Below are 24858 nucleotides of genomic sequence, written 5' to 3' on the forward strand. Positions count from 1 at the left end.
CAGGAAGTGATAGCACGAGAGGGCAGAAGCGAACTTCCGCCCTTACAGCACCTTAATGTTTTATCCATTCTCCGTTTGTTTGAGGTTATTTTGTTTTATCTATGCACCACTGTACTCTCGCTGACTCGCTTCGCTTGCCACGCTTCAGGCACGGTGTCTCGCTCCACTTGCCACAGGTTACTATTCCAAATAGTTGGAGACATGGACCCAGAGGCTTATGGGAAAGGTTCCTCTCTATGAAGGTTAACTAGACGGCACGGGTACGGTTGGGTAACTAGATGGCACCTGATGAATATAAAGCACAGCAAGGGTATATAAATGTGGCTGACAATTAGATATCGCTCTTATCATCATCTCCCTGTTCCACGCAAAAGTTGCACCTATCGCCAGGCTGGGCACATCATTACAGGGAAACCAGCAGTGTCAGAATGGGGCAGTTATTTAGTATTATTGCAAACCCAGTTGTCAGATGAGCATTTTCAGCCTGCGTGGGGGTAATCTGCCGTGTGCTGGCACCTCCTGTAGTCCCCCTAGTATTGCCTATGGGTCACGCAGACAAGTGCTGCAATAGTGTTACTCTGTGGAGTAATGGCGCTGGTTTCCCCCTGAGCCTGGTGTCTGTTGGAATGATGTGACTTGTCTTCTGTCTATAGATCATCATGGAAGCCTGGGAGAACGGCCTGAACCCTAAGGGGAACTCTACGAACCACAGCAACTGGGACTTCAGCAACTCCTTCTTCTTTGCCGGCACTGTCATCACCACAATAGGTAATTACACAGCCTGCAAATACTGCGTCCAATGCCGGAACACCATGTCTCATCCACTGCAGAGTCTACAGAAGTACAATGAAGTCAGCGTGTGAGAGAGTACAGTACTTATTACAGGGCACATGCTTTGTGATGTAGTTGAGGTCAATGCTGCATGATGCAGTGTAACTATAAATATATAATTTCCCCCGGCGCCCAGCATATCGGCGCTGGGATCCCGACCGCTGGAATGCCGGCAGCGGGGCAAACGCAAAAGAGCCCCTTGCGGGAACGGTGGCGCGCATTATTCTTCCTCCAGGGGTGTCATGGATACCCCAAGAGAGAGAATACTTGTCTGTATACCGGCGGTCGGTATTCTGCCGTCGGTAGGGATCCCGATAGCCGATATATCAAGTGCCACCCAAAAATTGTCACTAGGGTTATGAAGATGTTGCTGTTGATGGATTATTTTGGCTATAGAAGCTGTCTCATGCTAATAGATTAAAAAGACAGTACAGATGGCGTAATGGTTAGCATTGCTGCCTCACAGCACTGAGGTCAGGGGTTTGATTCCCACCAAGGACCTAAGTGTGTGGAGAACCCCGGTTTCCTGCCACAACCCAAAAAATATACCGGTAGGTTAAATGGCTCCCAACAACAACAAAAATAACCCTACTCTGGGGTACATTTACTAACATTCGTAATTCCCGAAAATAGGTCAAAGTTCAATCACGAATGACATCGACAGTGTAAAACTGCAACTTTTTGAATTTATTACGATGGATTTACTAAGCTGTCGTATTCGTGTTTTTCTTTTCTTCCGATGTCGATGTCATTCGTTTTTTTTTTTACCTAATTTTACGGCAGTGATTAGCAAAACACTGCCTTTTTTTTTTTACAATCAATCTCGGCCGGATCTGTGTGATCCGTGCTGGGGTTCTTTTTTTTTTTTTTTTTTAATTAAACAATGTAAAATCCCCAAAAAAATTGCGTGGGGTCCCCCCTCCTAAGCATAACCAGCCTCGGGCTCTTTGAGCCGATCCTGGTTGCAGAAATATGGGGAAAAAAATGACAGGGGTTCCCCCATATTTAAGCAACCAGCATCGGGCTCTGCGCCTGGTCCTGGTCCCAAAAATACGGGGGACAAAAAGAGTAGGGGTCCCCCGTATTTTTAAAACCAGCACCGGGCTCCACTAGCTGGACAGATAATGCCACAGCCGGGGGTCACTTTTATATAGTGCCCTGCGGCCGTGGCATCAAAAATCCAACTAGTCACCCCTGGCCGGGGTACCCTGGGGGAGTGGGGACCCCTTCAATCAAGGGGTCCCCCCCCCCCAGCCACCCAAGGGCCAGGGGTGAAGCCCGAGGCTGTCCCCCCCCATCCAATGGGCTGCGGATGGGAGGGCTGATAGCCTTTGTTGTAAAATAAAAGATATTGTTTTTAGTAGCAGTACTACAAGTCCCAGCAAGCCTCCCCCGCATGCTGGTACTTGGAGAACCACAAGTACCAGCATGCGGCGGAAAAACGGGCCCGCTGGTACCTGTAGTACTACCACTAAAAAAATACCCAAAAAAACACAAGACACACACACCGTGAAAGTATAATTTTATTACATACATACACACATACATACATACTTACCTTATGTTCCCACGCAGGTCGGTCCTCTTGTCCAGTAGAATCCAAGGGGTACCTGTTGAAAAAATTATACTCACGAGATCCAGGGGTCCAGGCTCCTCGGGAAATCCAGGGATAATCCACGTACTTGAATAAAACAAAAAAACGGTTGCCCGACCACGAACTGAAAGGTGACCCATGTTTGCACATGGGTCACCTTCCCACGAATGCCAGAAACCCACTTTGCCTTCTGGCTAAGTGGGTTTCTTCAGCCAATCAGGGAGTGCCACGTTGTAGCACTCTCCTGATCAGCTGTGTGCTCCTGTCTTCACTGACAGGCGGCACACGGCAGTGTTACAATGTAGCGCCTATGCGCTACATTGTAACCAATGATGGGAACTTTCTGCCCTGCGGTTGACCTAAAGTGACGTCACCGCTGAGCAGAAAGTTCCCATCATTGGTTACAATGTAGCGCATAGGCGCTACATTGTAACACTGCCGCGTGCTGCCTGTCAGTGAGGACAGGACCACACAGCTGATCAGGAGGGTGCCACAACGTGGCACTCCCTGATTGGCTGAAGAAACCCACTTAGCCAGAAGGCAAAGTGGGTTTCTGGCATTCGTGGGAAGGTGACCCATGTGCAAACATGGGTCACCTTTCAGTTCGTGGTCGGGCAACCGTTTTTTTGTTTTATTCAAGTACGTGGATTATCCCTGGATTTGCCGAGGAGCCTGGACCACTGGATCTGGTGAGTAGAATTTATTCAACAGGTACCCCTTGGATTCTACTGGAGAAGAGGACCGACCTGCGTGGGAACTTAAGGTAAGTATGTATGTATGTGTGTATGTATGTAATAAAATTATACTTTCACGGTGTGTGTGTCTTGTGTTTTTTTGGGTATTTTTTTAGTGGTAGTACTACAGGTACCAGCGGGCCCGTTTTTCCGCCGCATGCTGGTACTTGTGGTTCTCCAAGTACCAGCATGCGGGGGAGGCTTGCTGGGACTTGTAGTACTGCTACTAAAAACAATATCTTTTATTTTACAACAAAGGCTATCAGCCCTCCCATCCGCAGCCCATTGGATGGGGGGGGACAGCCTCGGGCTTCACCCCTGGCCCTTGGGTGGCTGGGGGGGGGGGACCCCTTGATTGAAGGGGTTCCCACTCCCCCAGGGTACCCCGGCCAGGGGTGACTAGTTGGATTTTTGATGCCACGGCCGCAGGGCACTATATAAAAGTGACCCCCGGCTGTGGCATTATCTGTCCAGCTAGTGGAGCCCGGTGCTGGTTTTAAAAATACGGGGGACCCCTACTCTTTTTGTCCCCCGTATTTTTGGGACCAGGACCAGGCGCAGAGCCCGATGCTGGTTGCTTAAATATGGGGGAACCCCTGTCATTTTTTTCACCATATTTCTGCAACCAGGATCGGCTCAAAGAGCCCGAGGCTGGTTATGCTTAGGAGGGGGGACCCTACGCAATTTTTTTTGTAAAAATAAGCACTTTCCCACCCCTTCCCACTGATATACATGCACGGATCTCATGGATCCGTGCATGCCTATCCAAACACGAATAAAAAAAAAAGTTCTGTTTTTTTTTAGCACTTTTTTACGAGTTGTAATTTTTCACGGCAGTGTTTGTTCTTTTTTTGCTTTGCACTTCTTAGTAAATGACCGAGATTCATACTTAAACAGCCGCGTTTTGACCGATGGTGTATTCATTCGTAATTTTTTACCTGAACTAGCAAAAAATTACGAATGCCCTCATCACTGCCGTGATTAGTGTTTAGTAAATGACCGAGATTAACCGAGATGACACTTTGAAGAAAAAACGGCATCTCGGTCAAAATCGGGAGCTTAGTAAATATACCCCCCTGTGTGTGTGTGTGTGTGTGTGTGTGTGTGTGTGTGTGTGTGTGTGTGTGTGTGTGTGTGTGTATACATGCATTTAGGGCAGACTAGATGGGCCTAGTGGTTCTTATCTGCCATCAAATTTGTTAAATACAGTATGTATTCTACGCGTAATGCAACAGGAATATAGAGTTTAGACATATAATACCATGGTAGAAATGTACTGGGCCGGGGCAAGGGCCAGGCAGAAGAGGATGCTGTGCTGTGACAAGCACATAACACCAGTGATGCAAGTAGAAACAAAGTCTTGGTGGTACTGTGTGTGGAAAAAATGGGTGTGGCCACATGCCATAAGGGGCATGATCACGGAAAATGGGGGCATGTCAACATGGGAGAGGGAGGCCACAGGGAGCAGAGTGGGGCCACAGGGGGGAGAGTAGGGGACACAGGGGGGAGAGTGAAGTCACAGGGGGGGGGAAGTGGTGACGCAGAGGGGAGAGTGGGACCAAGCGCAGGCACTCACCAGCAATACTGGCCGTGTGCACTGGGGGGAGCAGCAGCAGCACCATCCCGGCAGACAAATCCCCTGTGGCAGCTCCGGAGCTGGAAGGATCACACAGGGGCCCAGTAGCCCGAGCAGCGCCATCACCATGGAGAGCCGGGAATCAGCACAAGCAGCGGGGGAAGGAGAGAGTATGAAGGGCGGACGGTACAGCGTACCGGCTGCTAATCTCTTAACCAGGGCCGTCTTTTCGTATGGGCTCAATGGGCTCTTGCCCAAGGGCCCCAGGAGTATATAGGCTGATAGCTGAGGATCCCCTCTTTTCAGAGGTACCAGATTTTTGAAAATCGACCCTGGGGAACTGGAGATATCTGACTTGAAAGCAGTGGTCCCCAACCAAGCCTGTTAATTGCTCTTCCCAGCCAGATATCTCTGTTTTTTTCTGACTTAGAGTATTTCTGAGGGAATAAGACAAAAGCTGGGACTCTCCACTTTTGGTGGACACTGGCAGCTTGTCTCTACTATGCCCAGAACCAGAGATATCAGCCTTCCAGCAGCTGGTCCCTGCTCCAGCTCCACAGGCCTAATATGCAGTTTTAGATTTTCGTTGGTGAATTGCTCTGGCTCCTGAACTCTGATCCCCAAGTCCCCAGCAGCTTCTGAAAGGTGGGACTCTCTAGTTTTTTTATCCCATTCAAAGCTAAGAAATATATTTTCAGGAACTTGAGATATCTGCAGTCAAGCAAGCTGCCCTCCCGCCGGAAAATGATGAATATTAAGCCCACTCCACTATCCACCCCTGCTCTGTGTATTAAACACCCCCTACCACCCTGGAAGACATGTAGCGGGCCCCTTCATTCAGCCCAATACCCCCTTCTACAGTTTAGCCCGATCTGTACTGTAAAGTAGTAATTAGCAGAAATTACTGTTCCAGGTCCTACATGCTGAGCGGAAGATAGAACACCCCCACCGCCCGCGGGACATCAAAGCTGCCGCTGATAGCACCCCCCACCCCTACCGGATGGGTAGGGGGCCCAGTGCATTGTTGCGCCCAGGGGCCTACACTGCTGTAAAGATGGCCCTGCTCTTAACGGTACGCTATAATCCCCCGTAACACCACACTTTAACCTCTCTGCAGAACACACACTCAGAGGCTGGGGGAGAAAATCTGGGTCCTCATTTTTATAATGCAAGAGAGGAAGGAAAGCGAGAACCACAAGTAAAACTTATCTACTTACAGTTATTTCTATATCAGTGTGTGCATAATGGGTGCAGGGAGCGCTCTGCACACAGGGGAACCCCACACCACACACCCCGTGCCCATATAATTATACTCACTTCCCTGGAGTCCCACACCAGCTCTGCAGTAACAGCAGAAATCACCGGGAAGATTGAGTGGCTGCCATTTTCCTGGAGATTTCAGCATGCTCACTCTCAGTATAGTGCTCGAGTCCACTGCACCACTGAGAGGAGGGGGCCTGTGCAAAGCCCGACACGGGCCACCAATCCTCTTAAACTGCCCCTGTCCTAAACGTTCTGATTTCAGCAGGAGAGTCCCTATTTAAAGCTCTGTCCCGCTGTCACGATTGGGACTGAATTGTGAGATATCTCTGTTCATTGTTGTTCAGCCGCACACCTCTGCCTCTGGTGTGTGCGGCAGTCAAAGGGTGGCAGGATGGGAATGGGACTTGGTCGTGCACCCTGCCCCAATAAGCTCACCTCCAATGTTGGAAGGTATTACTGTTACGCAGAGGATAGAAAGAAAAAGTCAGGATGAACCTTGCTAATAAAGTTTTTTCTGTTTGTTTTTTCCCCATCGTACTAATTTTTATCAAAATACATTTGCAGGATATTTGTATTTTCGCAGGGGACCTGCAAATATTACACATCCCCGGAATGTGTCTAGGGAGGACCACAGGATGTATCTAGGCCAGATGATCCCAAACGTGGTCCTCAAGGCCCCCCAACAGTCCAAGTTTTACGTACTGTATATTCATGGCTCAGCACAGATGGTTAAATCAAATTGACTAAGGTGCTAATTAAGTCACCTGTGGCTAAGCATGGATACATTTAAAACCAGGACCGTTGGGGTGCCTTGAGGACCGCGTTTGGGAACCTCTGATCTAGGCAGATATCGGAGATTTCTGTAGTCGTCCTTCCTTTTCGACCGCAAAAGCAGCCCTCATAGGGGCTGCTAAAACATGGAACCAAGCTCCACTATTAGCCAGCTAGCTAACGCCATCCTTAGATGTCATTGTAACCTATAGGATACTTTCCGAACAATTTACCCAAAGATTTGCATGGTCTGACGACTGCTCATAGTATTAGTACGGCTGGCCAGGAATAAGGTGATGACATTAGCAATCACATTATATGTAACACATCCCGGGATCAGGCTCTTACCACAGCCCTGCATGTGTTTATAAGAAATGCAAACGATCCTTCTTTCTTACTGACGATTACAGATGTCTCCACATACTCCTGTCCTCAAATAGCCCCATTTGCCGGTGCCGCAATCTTCATGAATTAGACGTGCCAAGTGTTCCACCAAAGAGTTTTTCATGAAATATGCATGTTATTCGCATCACTAATGTGACAAAAGTACAATGCACAGGTACCATGAATATTGGTACTGTGAAGTCGCCCCAGTCGCAGGTGTATGAAGATATTAATAAATATGTCCCCGAACCTTTAAAAGTGAGAAAAAAGAAAACGATAGACAAGACTGGTGACCATAGATGGATGCTGTGTTGTTTTAGTGTGAAAGGCGGACATTGCCATCCACTTGTTATTCCGGAAGTGCCTCCGCAGCCACTGTTCAGCATGACTGCAGCTAGTAAAGACGCACTTATGCAGCTCTCCAGAGTCCTGTGGTGATCTGCACACAGACCACCTTACAGTTACCTGTGGGAGCTGCTCTAGACTATTGCGCCCAGTAACAGCTGATGTCATCTAAGACAGGGCCGTAGAGCGCTTTGTACTAATTCAGTGGGCAGCTATGTACCATCCTGACACGTTTTTACTCAGTATATATTTTTTTATGCCGGGCAACTAATATACGTGTCTTTCTCCTCTGCAGGATACGGACACTTGTACCCCAGCACAATGGCCGGACAAGTCTTCTGTGCTTTTTACGCTTTGTTTGGGATTCCGCTTAACCTGGCGTTTTTAAACCAGATTGGAAATGGATTAAACACCCATCTGCTCACTCTGAGCAGGTGCACGCAGGACCCTGGAGGATCTGGGGTATATCATCTAAAACTAAATTTTACATTGTCATACATTATACCTTGTTCCATCACATTCACTATGCATTTCATTGCTGGATGCAACATTTTCCTGCCATACTCACATCTGGTATCCGGACTATAGATCTACACTAGAAAGGTCTACAGTCAATAGGTCTACCACTAATGGTAGACAGGCATGAGGTCGACAGGGTCAAAAGGTCAACATGTAAAAAGTAGACAGTTCAAAAGGTCGACGGGGACAAAAGATCGCCATGACAATGGTCGTCACACATATGGTCGATAAGTTTTTTATTTTATTTTTAACTTTTTCATACTTGACCATCCACGTGGATTACGATTGGGAATAGTAACCTGTGCCGTCACTCGCCATGCGAGGGGACGCGGTACAGTAATGGGGTTTATTTGTGGCAGAAAAGTGACAAAACACCCCCAAAAAACGTATAATTGTGTCTACCTCTTTTGTGTCAACCATTTCAATTTCAACCTTTGACCATGTCAACCTTTTGACCCGTTGACTTCATGTATGTATACCATTAGTGGTAGACCTATTTAGTGTAGATCTAATAATCCACCCCCCTTACATCTGTTATGTACATACATCTGTTATGTACCCCCCTTACATCTGTTATGTACATACATCTGTTATGTACCCCCCTTACATCTGTTATGTACATACATCTGTTATGTACCCCCCTTACATCTGTTATGTACATATTAAAAGTACACATTGAGCCAGTGTATCCTTGATACATGTAGTGCAATTAATGTGATTAACAAAATAATTAAACAATCCAGAGCAGCTGCCCTCCCTCCAATGACTGATTGTTGCTGAATGGCTGGATTGGCCCACTGCACTGTCACACTCCTACATGATACAATGCTCCCAAAGGGACATTCTTGGGGGGCAGGATGTAGTGTGGCATACGCTTTCACAATGACTCTACTCCGCTCAGGTTTTGGCATCAGCAACCAGAGGGCCTAGCACATAGGACTTAGTAGAGTGGACACGTAAGCAACAAAGATACATAGCAAAGACAAACAATGGGGTATATTTACAAAGATTCGTGTTTTTGCCGTTTTGAAGGGTGTTTGAACTCGAATGGTATCGGGTGCATTTTACTGCAACTTTTTGAATCCTGATACGATCATTCACTAAGCTGCCGACTTTTCCCAATTCGTATTTTCCGATGTCGATGTGATTCGTAATGTTAGGCAGTGTTTTACGGGAGTGATGAGTAAAACACTGCCTGACAAAACACAAGTAATCCCGGCCGGATCTGTGAGATCCGTGCAGGGCTTCATTGTGTACATTAAAAAGGTGTTTAAAGTCGTTAAAAATCAGACAAAAATTGCGTGGGGTCCCCCCTCCTAAGCACAACCAGCCTCGGGCTCTTTGAGCCGGTCCTGGTTGACAAAATATGGGGGGGGAAATGACAGGGGTTCCCCCATATTTCATCAACCAGCACCGGGCTCTGCGCCTGGTCCTGGTTCCAAAAATATGGGGGACAAAAAGCGTAGGGGTCCCCCGTATTTTTGAAACCAGCACCGGGCTCCACTAGCCAGGTACATAATGCCACAGCCGGGGGACACTTTTATACTGGTCCCTGCGGCCCTGGCATTACATACCCAACTAGTCACCCTTGGCCGAGGTACCCTGGAGGAGTGGGAACCCCTTAAATCAAGGGGTCCCCCCCCTCCAGCCACCCAAGGGCCAGGGGTGAAGCCCGAGGCTGTCCCCCCCATCCAAGGGTGGCGGATGGGGGGCTGATAGCCATGTGTAAAAAATGTGAATATTGTTTTTAGTAGCAGTACTACAAGTCCCAGCAAGCCTCCCCCGCAAGCTTGTACTTGGAGAACCACAAGTACCAGCATGCGGTGGAAAACCTGGCCCGCTGGTACCTGTAGTACTACTACTAAAAAAATACCCCCAAAAAAACAGGACACACACACCGTGAAAGTATAAGTTTATTACATACATGCACACCTCCATACATACATACTTACCTATGTTCCCACGAGGCTCTGTCCTCTTCTCCATGTAGAATCCTTGGGGGACCTGTGAAAAAAAATACTCACATAATCCAGTGTAGATTGTGTCCAAAGTATAATCCACGTACTTGGCAAAACAAAAAAACGGAAACCCGACCACGCACTGAAAGGGGTCCCATGTTTACACATGGGACCCCTTTCCCCGACTGCCAGGACCCCCTCTGACTCCTGTCAAAGAGGGTCCCTTCAGCCAATCAGGGAGCGCCACGTCGTGGCACTCTCCTGATTGGCTGTGTGCTCCTGTAGTGTCTGTGAGGCAGCACACGGCAGAGATACAATGTTGCGCCTATGCGCTCCATTGTAGCCAATGGTGGGAACTTTGCGGTCAGCGGTGAGGTTACTTTCGGTCAACCGCTGACCGCAAAGTTCCCACCATTGGCTACAATGGAGTAAACATGGGACCCCTTTCAGTGCGTGGTCGGGTTTCCGTTTTTTTGTTTTGCCAAGTACGTGGATTATACTTTGGACACAATCTACACTGGATTATGTGAGTATAATTTTTTTCACAGGTCCCCCAAGGATTCTACATGGAGAAGAGGACCGAGCCTCGTGGGAACATAGGTAAGTATGTATGTATGGAGGTGTGCATGTATGTAATAAACTTATACTTTCACGGTGTGTGTGTCCTGTTTTTTTGGGGGTATTTTTTTAGTAGTAGTACTACAGGTACCAGCGGGCCAGGTTTTCCACCGCATGCTGGTACTTGTGGTTCTCCAAGTACCAGCTTGCGGGGGAGGCTTGCTGGGACTTGTAGTACTGCTACAAAAAACAATATTCACATTTTTTACACATGGCTATCAGCCCCCCATCCGCCGCCCTTGGATGGGGGGGACAGCCTCGGGCTTCACCCCTGGCCCTTGGGTAGCTGGACGGGGGGGACCCCCTTGATTTATGGGGTTCCCACTCCTCCAGGGTACCCCGCCCAGGGGTGACTAGTTAGGTATGTAATGCCAGGGACCAGTATAAAAGTGTCCCCCGGCTGTGGCATTATGTACCTGGCTAGTGGAGCCCGGTGCTGGTTTTAAAAATACGGGGGACCCCTACGCTTTTTGTCCCCCGTATTTTTGGAACCAGGACCAGGCGCAGAGCCCGGTGCTGGTTGATGAAATATGGGGGAACCCCTGTCATTTTTTTCCCTATATTTTGTCAACCAGGACCGGCTCAAAGAGCCCGAGGCTGGTTATGCTTAGGAGGGGGGACCCCACTCAATTTTTTTTCTGTTTTTACACTAAACAGACCCTTTCCCATAGATAACCATGCACAGATCTCACTGATCCGTGCATGGTTATCCAAACTCGACTGGAAAAAGCAGGTCTATTTTTTTGCTGCTTTTTTTAACGAATCGAAAAAAAACAGACCCGCACTTGAGCACTCAGAAACTAACACCCAAATACGAATGAATAGTGAATGCCCGTATTGTATGAAATAACAGCCGCGTTTGACCGATGGTCTATTCATTCGTATTTCTGAACTTTGACAATCAAACCATTACAAATAGACCAGACACTGCCGAGTTTTCTGCTTAGTGAATTCCCGGATTGGGACTTAGAAAAAAAAACACAAATCGGCAAAACTCGGATTTTTAGTAAATACTGGCCAATGTTGGGTGCTAGAACATCTTGTGGTGAAACAATGAACAAACTTTAGTTACACTTCTCTCTTCGGCACAATATTTGTAATGTTTATAAGCACAGCATTGGCAACTTCTTCCTGCACATTCCACCAATAGATCATAAATATGGGAATCTCCTTACTCCACCAGCATGGTACTCTTAGCAGTTGCACATAATACTGTTCTTATTCGGTGTTGCTAGGTGGATGGTTCCGCATCATTACAGGTCACTCTTCATGCATACATTGGGCTCCGGTTTGTAGGTTCTCACACCTCGTCTCAACGCACATCAGTTTCCTGACATGATCACCATCCATAACTCAGGGACGCTCTTCTCCAAACATCACAATGCATAGACTCCTTCAAGCTGCTTTATACCATTGTCCCAAGTCTCAGAGACCTTTCCTTCTGACGCCATATATTGTTGCTCACATTAATGCTTATATTGCTTCTATCTTACATACAGGCGCACTCACCCTCATATCATGGGTGTTTTCCCACAGGACAGCCTCTCAGTGATTTCCAATGGTCCACTTCTTGTTCTCTGTGGGGAACTCTATTTATTGCAAAGTCTCTTCTGCAGGGAGGAAGCCACTCCCTCTCGGCTTCCGCTTCAGCTCTATGTCACTGCATTGGACAGCTCTTCCTCACCCCTCTTTTGAGACTCCTCACAGAGGGCCCTTACTCATAGGATCTTCCCCCTCCTCACCAAGCCAATTGCAGCTCATGGCAGCTGCTACCCATCCCCCTCTGCACCAAGACTCAAGACCTCCTCACCCCCTCTGTACAGGTCCAGCTAAGATGGGAGTTCTCTAAATTATGGGATACCAGTTCATATAGATGTGGGACACCTATTCCTTCTCCTTGCGCATTTCGAATTGTCACAGGGCCAAGACCCCACATGATGCAGTGGCCTGTGTCATGAAGTGAGGCATGTTCTTATGGTGGCATGGTCGTTCTTGCCACCAGCCCTTCCTCTTCCTTACTCTAGCCCTCCTAGCTCTGTGAGGTTGCCATCAAGGCCTATCACTATAATCATCTTACCACTATATATACGCCACCTACTTTGATTTGTAGACTGGGTGCGGTAGGGCAGGACATGCAGGTTTGGGGAACTTGGGCTTGGCAGCATAGTCTTGTCTGACTACTATATGCAAACAGTGCTTAGGTGCAGGGAAAGCCTTGTACTCGCTGTCAAGGTGTCATCATTGGTGGGGCACATGCTTCAGACTCTCTGTTACTTATGCACTAAGCACCAGGTCGCTGTATTATTGTCATTGTTGCCAAGCGTTACTACTTGCTCTTAATGCTGTTCTGTGTATCAGACCCTCAGGTTGCTACAAGCCACGAGATCTGAAGCCCAATGCCCCCTGCAGATATATCATTAACCCTGTGTGTGCTTCCAGTGTCTTCCTTAGCTGCACCACATTTCTCCAGGATTTACTTGTTCATTGTGCACTTTTCTGTTATTGGAACTGACCAATCAAAGCTTTATTGTGGCTTTCCTGAAAGCACCACTGTCTCTGGTGGATGATGGTTTATCAACAGTATTTCGCCCAGAACATATAACTAAAACAGAAAACCAAACCCCTCCATGACAATAAAAAGTGCACCAACATGAGCAGACTCTTTATTCATGTTGGCATTAATACTCAATACTCGTGCAAATTAATATTAAGGAATATTAAATAGATAATCACCTTTATTACAGCACAGGATAACAGAGATAGATTTGGGGAAGGGGCGATCTTACTGAATATTCATCACAATGGTCAAACTCTTCTTTCCCCAGGTGATGAAGATGATGATGATGGGCCTGTTTCTCACCACTGGTTCCATGCTCTTCCTCGTCTTCCCCCCGATGATCTTCAGCTACGTAGAAGGCTGGAGCTATGGAGAGGGCTTTTACTTTGCATTTGTCACGCTCAGCACCATTGGATTTGGAGATTATGTGCTAGGTAATAACATATAATACTCAGAACTCTCAGTTACAGTTAAAGCTTTTTTGTATTAATCAAGAATTGCCCAGATCCTATCATGTTCCACCTGTATGGTCATCGCTAATGTGAGAGGTTGGAGAAAACAAGCATAGGTGCATGATGTCTCTTTTCATTTCTAGGCGGAAGCTTCACTTGCTAACAGCAGTTCCGTAGCCTAGAAATTCACAATTGCAACTGCATTTTCGTACAAACATGAATTAGGTCCACTGTCTGCTACAGGGATATACCCCCCGCAACCTCAAAGTATGCCTCTCTGTCCAGCGAGTGGAGATAACTGTGCAAAAGTGTAATAGTCCAAAGTCCAACCTCTTTAGTACCACCCAGTGGTGGAACTAGTAATTTCTGGGTCCCACGACAAAATTATGGAGGATCCCTCTGCACCTTACTAACGTCATACTTGCTACAATGTCTGATCCCTACCTAGCCAGTATCCAGCAGGGCACTTCCAAATCATATAACTACTATGATGCATTTGTTATAAATCCGCAGTCCTTTTATACACTTCAAGACATTCTTACCTCTGGGAGAGAGGCCAGGCCCTGTGTTATGTTGTATTAAATGTATAGTTATACCCTTGGTACATACCACCCTTTCGTTCTATAAAACGTTTCACTTTGTCTACTAAAATACTGCTCATCTTAATCTTATTTATGGTTTCAATCGTGAGTGTGAGAGAATACTGTCTACATTCATTTTGTCATGTTTGTGTATATAAAGATTTTAATCACATTGCTTGGAGTGTGTCTGAGCATCCATAGTGCAACATGGGGGCAAAAACAATACAAAAGTACTGGGAGATACCTGTTCTCTGCCGGCTCAAAGCTGGTGCAAAGGTCAACCCATTTTGCTCAGTAGAAAAGGCAGTGCGCCCTCCCCATACCCACACCAGCTCATTATTTTAATACTCTTACTTCTCAAATGAAATCTAGTTTCTGCACTGCTCCAAAAATGAGGTTCCCGGTTGTGCAACTATTCCGTCCTTTGTTAGGAATCTTTCCACGCTCCCCCAGCCCCGAACCCAACTACTTGTGCAATCTTCAGTTCTCCTGCTATCTGGGTCAGGCTCTACACTTTGCTCTGCACTGCTGCGGAGAAACGCGTTTCCAGGCACTCTGCCAACAGCGTCATAATATTTTTTTTAAATACACAAATGTGACACGTGTTAAAAATAAACAAAGTATTGATGCCCCATCATTCTCATGATTAAATTAACCCACACGCGAGGCTAAAGTGAGCAGTATATTATGAGAAAATCTGCAAAGATTTACTTAATGAAATGCGTTGCAGAAGGTCGGATTCGCTTTATGCAGAAGGTTCCTCAAAAGATTCTTCCACCTCTGAGGCATGATTCTAGGCTGCAGAACTGTGTCCTGGGAGGAGAGGGCTCGTATGCACCTAAAAGAGAGTTAGGATGACCATACCTGGGGGCACCGTATCCAACCAAAGCCATACATTGATGCAAATGTAGGAGGTGCGGCTGCGTGTGGTGGTGCTTGCTGCCGTGCAGGTGTAGAGTCGGTACTCACCAGGCGCCGCTCTCTCTCACCTTCAGGTACCGGAACCTTCAACGGACCTGGCAAATCTTCCGTCGGACCCGGACACGGCGATTCCCTCTCGGAGCTGACCGACGACCGAGCTGAGGAGAGAATAGGTTACCTCAAGGGGGGTATCAACCCTTCTTCCACCGGAAAAGGGGATACCCCAGGGGTGACGGCGACCTTCACCGGTTGGGTGAAAGGTCATCACAGGCACAAAGCCTCAGCCACCCAGAATTCACACACTCGCGCGTAGTGTGATGAAGGGAATTCTGACGTCTGTGAGCAATCCCTATTCCGGCGCTCGGGGACAGACAAAGGGACAAACGTACACGGATGCTACTCACCGTCACAAGTCTTGCACTCCGATCTTCTCCACTTACAGGTCCCTGTAAGGAGGCAAACAAACAAACAGCCGTGCAGGGCCTAGAACTACCCTAGTGTGCGTCCGCTACACTAGCTACATAGACAGAGCCCTCAAACTAGCTCGTGTGAGTGGTGCAACACAACTATGCACAAACTTAAAACAAACAGACACTTTGCCCTGCACGGTAACAACATACATCACAATATTGGAATACAAGATTTCGCCGCGCCCCTCTCCGATTGGCTGCCGCTCCGGGAGCCGCGATTGGCTCCCGGAGGGCGCCAACATTCAAATGCCCCCGCAGCCTCTGGTCCGGTGCAGGGAAAAGGGTAATCCCTGCACCGGACACCCGCCGCCACACACTGACAGGCGCTGGGGACAGACAAGCTGTCCCAGTGCTGTCAGCGACGTTGTCCCGCAGGGGACACAGGCGCCCTGGCTGCTGCAGCTGGAATGTGTCCTGTAAAACAGGACACATTCCCACATTTCCCCCCCCTTTTTCCTTTGTAGTCCCTACAAAGGTCTCCACGACGTCCCTTGTCCGCGGGTCAGGGAATTCCGAGGTCCCGCCGGCGAGGTTGTGTTCGAGGGCCCAGCCCGGACGGGCTGTGACCCCATATCCTTCCACCTCCAGCTCCGGGTTCCTCTTCTTACCTCCTGACCTCCATCGGCGGATCCTCTGGGGGAGTGGCATCTCCTCACGGTCGCTCGACGTTGGCCACCAAGGGGACTCTTCTTCCACGGGGACAATAGTCACCCACTCCTGGCCTTTCAGATCGTCTGTGGCTTCGTCCCTGTCTTCAGGGTGTGGTACCGACCACCACCCAACAGTGGATCCTCCGGGGCATCCGTTTCCTCCCGGGCAACAACCACCATCTGTCGCATCTCCTCGTGGGGCATCTCCAAAGGTCTCATGTCTTCCTCTGGAACGGGTCCTCCCACGGCATCTTGATCCTCTCCCCGTACGTCCGTCCATTTCAGCACTCCCGGCAGGTATTCTTGCTCCAGGACTATCTCCTCCTCTTCACGGAGGGCATTCAACTGGGAGCACGACTCCACCCGATCCTGCCAGTCACTCTCGTCGGCGCTTCCGATGCCAGAGTCGTCCTCCATCTGTTCTGGAGGGATTCGTCGGCGGACAGCTCACCGTAGTCCGAGTCCTCCTCCGATATCTGGACTGGGGTATTATTTTCCTCCTCAGCGTACTTCTTCGCTTCCGCTGGCACCTCTGCTTCCTCAGCGTACTCCTTCGCTTCCGCTGGCATCGTTACTTCCTCAGCGTACTCCTTCGCTTCCGCTGGCATCTCTAGGTACCCAGGACATCTGTTCCGCACGTCCAGGTCATGGACGGTTCCATCGCGGGGAGATTCCGGACGTCTCCGTCACTGGGTCTTCACGCTTTTCTTCGCAGCGTGGTCTCTTCACCTCCCAGTCGTCCACCTCCGCCTTATGCGGGAAAGGATTCTTCCTTACTGGGGTCACTTTCTTGGGACAGAGTAGGTCCGCGGCATCTTCCCAGGGGCACTCACTGGCCGCATGTCCTGGTCGCCGACACTTCCAACAAGGGAGGGCCACTGCCACCTTCTCCAAGACGGGTTCCTTGTCCACCTCCTTCGCTGAGGAATCTCCACCCGTTAGTTCCGGCTCAGAGGAAATGGGCACCTGCGAACTAACTTCAAGCAGGGTCATCCGCTCCATTTCCCTGGTTTCCTCCTCCCATCTCTGGGCACGACCATCCGCAATCATCCGGTCTTCATTCCACGGACAATCGGGAAGCGCATGTCCTCTCGCCTCGCAGAGCGCACACACGGGCTCTGCAGCCACCCAGTTCCAAAGTTGCTGACGAGACTCCGTCATCTGCTTCACCGTGGCCTCGTAGTCCGTCCTGTCTTCAGTCCATGGACATTCCAGGAGCCGATGTCGGGGATCTCCACAGCTTTCACACCAGGAATCAACCTCGTCTTGGCTCAACTCTTCGTCCCAGGGACAACTGTTATGCTCATGCCCGTAGTTTCCGCAGAGCAAACACCAGGACTCCTCCTTCGCTTGGCCCTTCCGACGTCTTCGGTCCGCTTCCTGGACCACCTTCTTTGGGGACGTCTCGCGCCAAGTACACTTGTCGGCAAAGTGCCCTGTTTGCCGACATTTCTTGCAGGGCGTCACAGCGGCCTTCTTGCGCCCCTTCTCCCGGCGCCCTTCCTTTTCACGCTGGACCGACCGCTGCACCATCTTCAGGAGGTCTGCCCCAGACACCGTCACCCAGTCGCTCTGGTCCACACGCGTCCGTGGGTGAGTCTGTTCCGGAGCCGTCCGCAGGGAGGTCTTCTTGGTGGCGTTCCACATCGTGTCCGTGATCCGGTATCCTTGATCCTGCCGACTACGCCAAAATGTAGGAGGTGCGGCTGCGTGTGGTGGTGCCTGCTGCCGTGCAGGTGTAGAGTCGGTACTCACCAGGCGCCACTCTCTCTCACCTTCAGGTACCGGAACCTTCAACGGACCTGGCAAATCTTCCGTCGGACCCGGACACGGCGATTCCCTCTCGGAGCTGACCGACGACCGAGCTGAGGAGAGAATAGGTTACCTCAAGGGGGGTATCAACCCTTCTTCCACTGGAAAAGGGGATACCCCAGGGGTGACGGCGACCTTCACCGGTTGGGTGAAAGGTCATCACAGGCACAAAGCCTCAGCCACCCAGAATTCACACACTCGCACTCTCGCGCGTAGTGTGATGAAGGGGATTCTCACGTCCGTGAGCAATCCCTATTCCGGCGCTCGGGGACAGACAAAGGGACAAACGTACACGGATGCTACTCACCGTCACAAGTCTTGCACTCCGATCTTCTCCACTTACAGGTCCCTGTAAGGAGGCAAACAAACAAACAGCCGTGCAGGGCCTAGAACTACCCTAGTGTGCGTCCGCTACACTAGCTACATAGACAGAGCCCTCAAACTAGCTCGTGTGAGTGGTGCAACACAACTATGCACAAACTTAAAACAAACAGACACTTTGCCCTGCACGGTAACAACATACATCACAATATCGGAATACAAGATCACACGGTGCTGTCCCTTTAATTCCAACCTGCCGCTGGAAGGGGGTGGACGCAGCACAGCCTACCCACCTCCTGTACCCTCCGGGGGCTCAGGTCAAGCAGACCTGCCTACCTGATCACCTCAGGGTGGCCTGGACCTAGTGCCCAGTGCCACCTTTATTCACCTCGGGGGAACACTTCTTCACTGGGCCTAGTGCCCCCTGACTGCGCACAGGCCGGTGGCCTGACTTCACCCACGGGCCTAGCGCCCGCCTAAACTTGTCACCCGTTGGGTGACCTGGGCCTTGTGCCCAGGGTCACCTTATATGTACCTACTGCCCAAAATACACTAGGGCCTAATGCCCTCTAATGTTCCCCAGGCCTATTGCCTGTGTTTGTCCCTCGGGCCTAATGCCCGCCTATCTTGCGCCACGGGCGACTTGCGCCACGGCCTAGTGCCCGGCTAACAGGGCCACGAGCCCGACAATGTGCCCACGGGCCGGGAGGGCCCGACTACGTGCCCACAGGCCGGGAGGGCCCGACTACGTGCCCACGGGCCTAATGCCCGAACACCCGGTGGTCTAGGGAGGGGCGGGTGCAGGGGCACCTGAGAAGGGCCTACCTGACCCGCTGGGAGAGGCACCAGGGGGGAGCTTCGTCAGCTCTCTTACTTTCCACCCCTGGTGACTTCTCCGGCACTATCTTCACTCTTCGGCCGCTGGCCCGTCCTGGCCAGCGGCGCCGCCGTCGCTTCGCCGCGTCCAGCCGCCGCTGGACATCTTCCTCCCGCAGCCGGTCATCTCCTAGCCTCTTCCACGGCCTCCGGACCTTCCACCGCGACGTCTTCTTCCTCGCGCCGCCAGGATCTTCGCCGCTCTTCGGCGCGGCCTCCTCTCTCTGCTGTTCCCGCCCGGCATCTCTCCTCTTCGCGCTCCTGCGCGCGGACCTATCTTCAGGCTCCCGCCCGGCGTCTGACGTCAGACGCCGGGGGCGGGGCCTATGACGCGGCGAGCGTTGATTGGCTCGCCGCGCCCCTCTTCGATTGGCTGCCGCTCCGGGAGCCGCGATTGGCTCCCGGAGGGCGCCAACATTCAAATGCCCCCGCAGCCTCTGGTCCGGTGCAGGGAAAAGGGTAATCCCTGCACCGGACACCCGCCGCCACACACTGACAGGCGCTGGGGACAGACAAGCTGTCCCAGCGCTGTCAGCGACGTTGTCCCGCAGGGGACACAGGCGCCCTGGCTGCTACAGCTGGAATGTGTCCTGTAAAACAGGACACATTCCCACACAAATCACATGCTTTATGTGAGGTTGGGAGTGTGTTGCATCATTTTCAAGTTGCATTTGCTTTTTGCATTTCCATTGGCATTAATATGATAGATTGCAAACGCCATGCAGCACAATAACTGTACAGGTATCTCCCATCATTTATAGAGGTAAAAACTGGACCCACCACTTTCGTGAAGTTTTCACCCCTGTGGAGGTCAGAGATTTGGAACAACTGGAAGGAAAGCAAAAACAACAATGAAGAAAGTTTTAAAAAAATCAGTCAAACTGAATTTGTGTGCTCGGCCGTGTTCTTCAGTCACTCATTTTATTCTAAAGAAATGTCCCCATTCCGGTCTCCATCTCATACTGAAGATCTCCTTTATAACTATCTTCTGTGTTCTCATTTTCCAGGGACGGATCCGAACAGACATTACATCTCCATCTACAGGGGCTTGGCGGCGCTGTGGATCATTTTCGGCCTGGCCTGGCTCGCTCTAGTTTTTAACCTGGTTGCGGAGTTGGTGGAAAAATTAGTGCAACTGCGGATGTACAGAACGCGCAACGTTAAGGAGGAGACATCTGTGCAGAAGACTGAAGATCAACCCATCCAGAGGAGAGTCCAGATCTAGGTTGCAGCGTTGAGTTCTTCTTAATCCAGGAATCATTGCCCGTGTAGATTCACCATACACAGACACAAGACAATGCTGGGAATATAGTCTTCACGTCTGGATAGTACTTTGATTTACGGATTTATAACAGACGGAAAGATTTGCTATTTTTATGACTTACATTTACATTATAGATTCATTCATACTGTGGATTAAAATATCAGGTTGGATTTTGCACTAGGCTTAGTGCGGTTTGGGGCCCAGTTGGTCACGTCCGTATGATAAAGTTTCTGCATTCAAAATATTAACATCTGCTCATCATATAATGGCCTCTACTACCAAAACATATTACTTCCGGGACTGTTATACAGGTTATACAGCATTTACAGAGACATGAGCCTGACATATTACTTATCTCAAAAATAATATGTTTTGTAGCTAACATTTACCTAATAAAAAAAGAATACTCCCTTGTCTGTGGGGTAAAGGAGTGGACAACAATGTTTCTTCATACTTTGGCCCTCAAGAGGGTCCTGTTTCATTTGAACCTATTGATATCATCTCATTGTACCTAAGCCATGCTCGCAGTATGAATATGAAACAATTAGAGGTCAACTACTGTTATGGGGTGGAAAACAAAACATACGACCTCTCATTGTTTAAAACATTTTTTACAATTACAGTAGAATTGATGAAGAATTGTGTTTAAAAAAAAAATATATGATTGTTTTTACATTGTAGCTCCCTCCCCCTCCTACTCCTCACCTCTGCTGTCCAGCTACCAGCATCTGCCTGGCACACCCCATTTCCTGCATGGTCACTTACTTTGTAAAAGTGGCCTAAATATTTTTCTACAGGTGGTTCTTAAATTATTTCACTGTCAAATTATTATTATTTATTTCATGCTGGGACCCTGCTGTCAGGTACCCTGAGGCAATGAAGGCAACAGGTAGATCAGATGTGGCAGCTGTTACCATTCCCTTATTCAACATGGGTTTTGGCTAGGCATGAGGTGGGCAGACATGATAAGGTGGGACAAGCATGGGGAGGGGGAGACAGAGGCCAGATGAAGGGAGGTAATATACTGTACAGTATGTGGTGCTTATGTGTTTGTGGTGTTTTCCCACTGCCTCATATTTTGCTCAGGGACCAAGGGCTGTTAAGCTTTTGCGCTGGTATACAGGGAATTTCACAGGGCCCTTACACAAGTGCATAATACATAGAGAAGGACTTTAATAATCACAAAAAGTTTGGTACAAAAGAGTCACCCTCTCTAGGAAACTTGCGTTTGTCCCTGGGCGGCAGTGGAGCCTGGACAGTGTTCTGAATGAGACATCAGTGCAACTGGACTGTAATCTCGCTAGCCCAAAGCAGGTGAGATTTATTATTTGTATATTACAAAAGTGGAGTGTTTTAGGGTCTGAGAAGGAGTATTGTGGGTAGGAAAGTCAGTATGTCTTTTTTATGAGTGTACTTCACATCAAGTAACGTGTGTGACCAACACTTGCATCTCACTGACAAAAAAACATCAAAAAAGAAAAAAATACTCTGCATGTTGCTCTATTATCTAGCGGACATAGTACAAACTCTGCGGCTGCATGAGGGAAAAGGTTAACAGAAGAAACCGCTCAGCGCTTGGAAGCAAATGGAAGGAAAGCAATCTCTTCTGGCTCTCACGAGATAAGAGCAGGATAAACATGACTGGACATCTGCTAATACCCTGATAGTTTCCACTCTGATTGCAGCGCGTTCATTACAATTATTCCCCCTGGAAACTTTCTACTGTGTGCTCTGTAGCCTAATGAATCAGCAGCAACATGTATCTGATGAGACAGCGCAGCCAGAGAGAGGCCCCAGGCCAGGAAACTCTGCAGAGGGTATCCGGACTCTGGGTCGACACCCATTAGGTCGACAGTGAATAGGTTGACACTAGAAATAGGTCGACCTGAACAAGGTCGACATTCAAAAAGGTCGACGAATTGTTCACATTTTTTTTTAACTTTTTCGTACTTTACGATCCACATGGACTACGATTGGGAACGATAACCTGTACTGAGCGCAGCGTTATTTCTAGTGTCGACCTAGCCACTGTCCACCAAATGGGTGTCGACTTAGGCACTGTCGACCCTGAGTCCCATACCCCTCCAGAGACCTTTCACCAGGCGGGCTGGAATCATTGTTCCAGAGAGCAATCACAAACAAGAGATATTGCTCATCATCTTCCAACACTGGTGGTTATGCAGAATACACAGAGACGCTGTTGAACGGCGCAAATATGGCCGCATGGCGTTTATTGGAAACAATGGAGTGGTATTATCTACTGCCCACAAAGCATTCTGGAGACTTATAAGGGGGGATTCAATTCATGGCAAAGAGCCGTCGCAATGTTCGGCTGTGCACATAACTTTATATTACCGTACCGATACTATTTGTACTCTATATAATGAATACGATGACAATTCAGATGTGCCCGGTAGTCCTGGTTTGTGCAGGGCCGGCACTTTTCCTGTGTGAGAAAGTCACATGACTTTAGGCTTTTATGTTGGGAGTATTTGGGCGGATCTTGCCTTCTAGAACTGTTTCCATGGTAACAGAAGTCACTTACAGAGCGGCGTCCTCTTGTTGTTCCTTTGTATGGTCAAGCTATGGAGCTTTATGAAAGTTCTCAGAGTTTGACTGTAGGAACCTACGCCATCTTACGTTCCCGGGTCCCTGCAACGGAGCAATATTGAATTGCTCCGATAATATCCACCTGCTGCTGCAACTTGCAGGGAGCCAGATACTTCATTTTCATGGGGTAATTAGAAATAAAAATTAATGTGCCCCAATATGAGGAAAAAATCTCAGTAAAAGGGCCACTGTAGATATATAGGGGGGAATGTATCAAAGATTGGAGAGAGATAAAATTGTGATAGATAAAGTACCAACCATTCAGCTTCTGTCACTTTTCAAACACAGCCTGTAAAATGTAAGGTAGAAGCTGATTGGCTATAACTTTATCTCTCACAATTTTGTCTCTCTCCAAGCGGTATATTTACTAAGATGGGAGGTCTATTTAAGATGGGATGTTGCCCATAGCAACCAATAGGATTCTACTTCTCATTTATCTACCACCTTCAAGAAGATAATACCTGGAATCTGATTGGTTCCTATGGGCAACATCCCATCTTAAATAGAACTCCCATCTTAGTAAATTTACCCCCAAGCTTTGATAAATACTCCCCAAATAATTAATTTGAGAAAGTGAAACGGGTGTGATACAGGATCCCGGCGGTCACATGACAGACACTGGCATGCCGACAATTAGAATGCCAACAGGGGACGGGGTAATTATTTTACCCCTCCCATGTCCCCTAGCCTAACCTACCTGGGGTAGTGGCTAGGGCTAAGATAGTAGGGGTGGCGGCTAGAGCTAAGACACCGGGGTTGGCGGCTAGGGCTACGACTCGGGGGGATGGAGGGGTGGTGGCTACGACTTACCCCCGCTCTAGTGCTTAAATCTTCCCAGGGTCTTATCCCTAACAGTGGCCCCGATACTTACCTTTGGGATGTCGGCGTTCCGGCGGCGGGATTCCGAGTGGTGTTGGGATTTTTGCATCGTCACATGATCGCCGTCATCCTGACTGCTGGGATGCTCGTTGCATCCCGGTGAAACTTCCCAGTTATATCTGCCGGCTGTATTTTTGCTACTGATCTGTCTTTTATATTTTGATTTTCCCTATCATGAAGAGTTCTCCATCTAAATGGGCCAAAACTGTTAGACATATTACAGACACCACGCGTTTCTCCGTCTGTTTCTCTGGTTTCTCGGAACCAACCTGGTATTCCTGTGTAAATTATTGCCCCTTTAAAAATCCAGGTAGACTCGCACAAAGTCCCGCACAGCTTGCTTCTCGCAGGCTATTACACTTTACCCCGCAACTGTATTTAGTAAATATGGCCCCGAGTGTGGATGATGACACTATAGCTTGTCCCTCGCGGCAGGATTGCACTGACACAAGCATCACAGTAACCGATGGCCAGACAATGGCAGGAAATAGGGGCAGATTACATAATCAGCATTGACTGCAAAGATCATGGGCAGTGACTTTGATATCACCATGTTCATTAATATGATATGTTCCTTTTATAGCATGCCTGCTTTAATATTGATTCCTAATGTTCTATTACTATAGTACAATAATTACATTTGCGCTGTATTTATTCTTTCAATCAATACTTATTGTACCAAGATCATAAAAGTGCTGACTGCGTTAGGACAAAATGTCAAAGAACATGTGAGGATAATTCAGCTGGTATTCAGGAAGAGAGTGACAGCGACAAAGTGATGTCCCTCCAATATGAGTGATGCGGGTAGGGAAGAGATCAATGCAATGATAGGAGTCTGGGAATCTGCTGTTCAGGGAAACCCAGCACTGGAA

The 24858-nt window shown here is 48.8% G+C and overlaps 2 protein-coding genes across 2 annotated transcripts in view; both read left to right on the forward strand.

Moving 5' to 3' along the window:
* KIF6 (kinesin family member 6) overlaps positions 1-732 on the forward strand; it is an 873149-nt gene extending 872417 nt beyond the window's left edge. Inside the window, exon 22 of the mRNA XM_063918838.1 lies at positions 654-732. Coding sequence (XP_063774908.1) covers positions 654-691 — 38 coding nt within the window. The 3' untranslated portion in view covers positions 692-732. The remainder of the gene's footprint in view (positions 1-653) is intronic.
* On the forward strand, positions 660-20902 carry KCNK16 (potassium two pore domain channel subfamily K member 16). The gene is made up of 4 exons (XM_063918843.1): positions 660-768; positions 7794-7960; positions 13419-13584; positions 20241-20902. The coding sequence occupies exons 1-4, from the start codon at positions 660-662 to the stop codon at positions 20456-20458; spliced, it is 660 nt and encodes a 219-aa protein (XP_063774913.1). The 3' UTR covers positions 20459-20902.
* The last annotated feature ends 3956 nt before the right edge of the window (positions 20903-24858 follow it).

The sequence above is a fragment of the Pseudophryne corroboree genome, chromosome 4 (genome assembly GCF_028390025.1).
Source record: "Pseudophryne corroboree isolate aPseCor3 chromosome 4, aPseCor3.hap2, whole genome shotgun sequence".
Classification (NCBI taxonomy): domain Eukaryota; kingdom Metazoa; phylum Chordata; class Amphibia; order Anura; family Myobatrachidae; genus Pseudophryne; species Pseudophryne corroboree.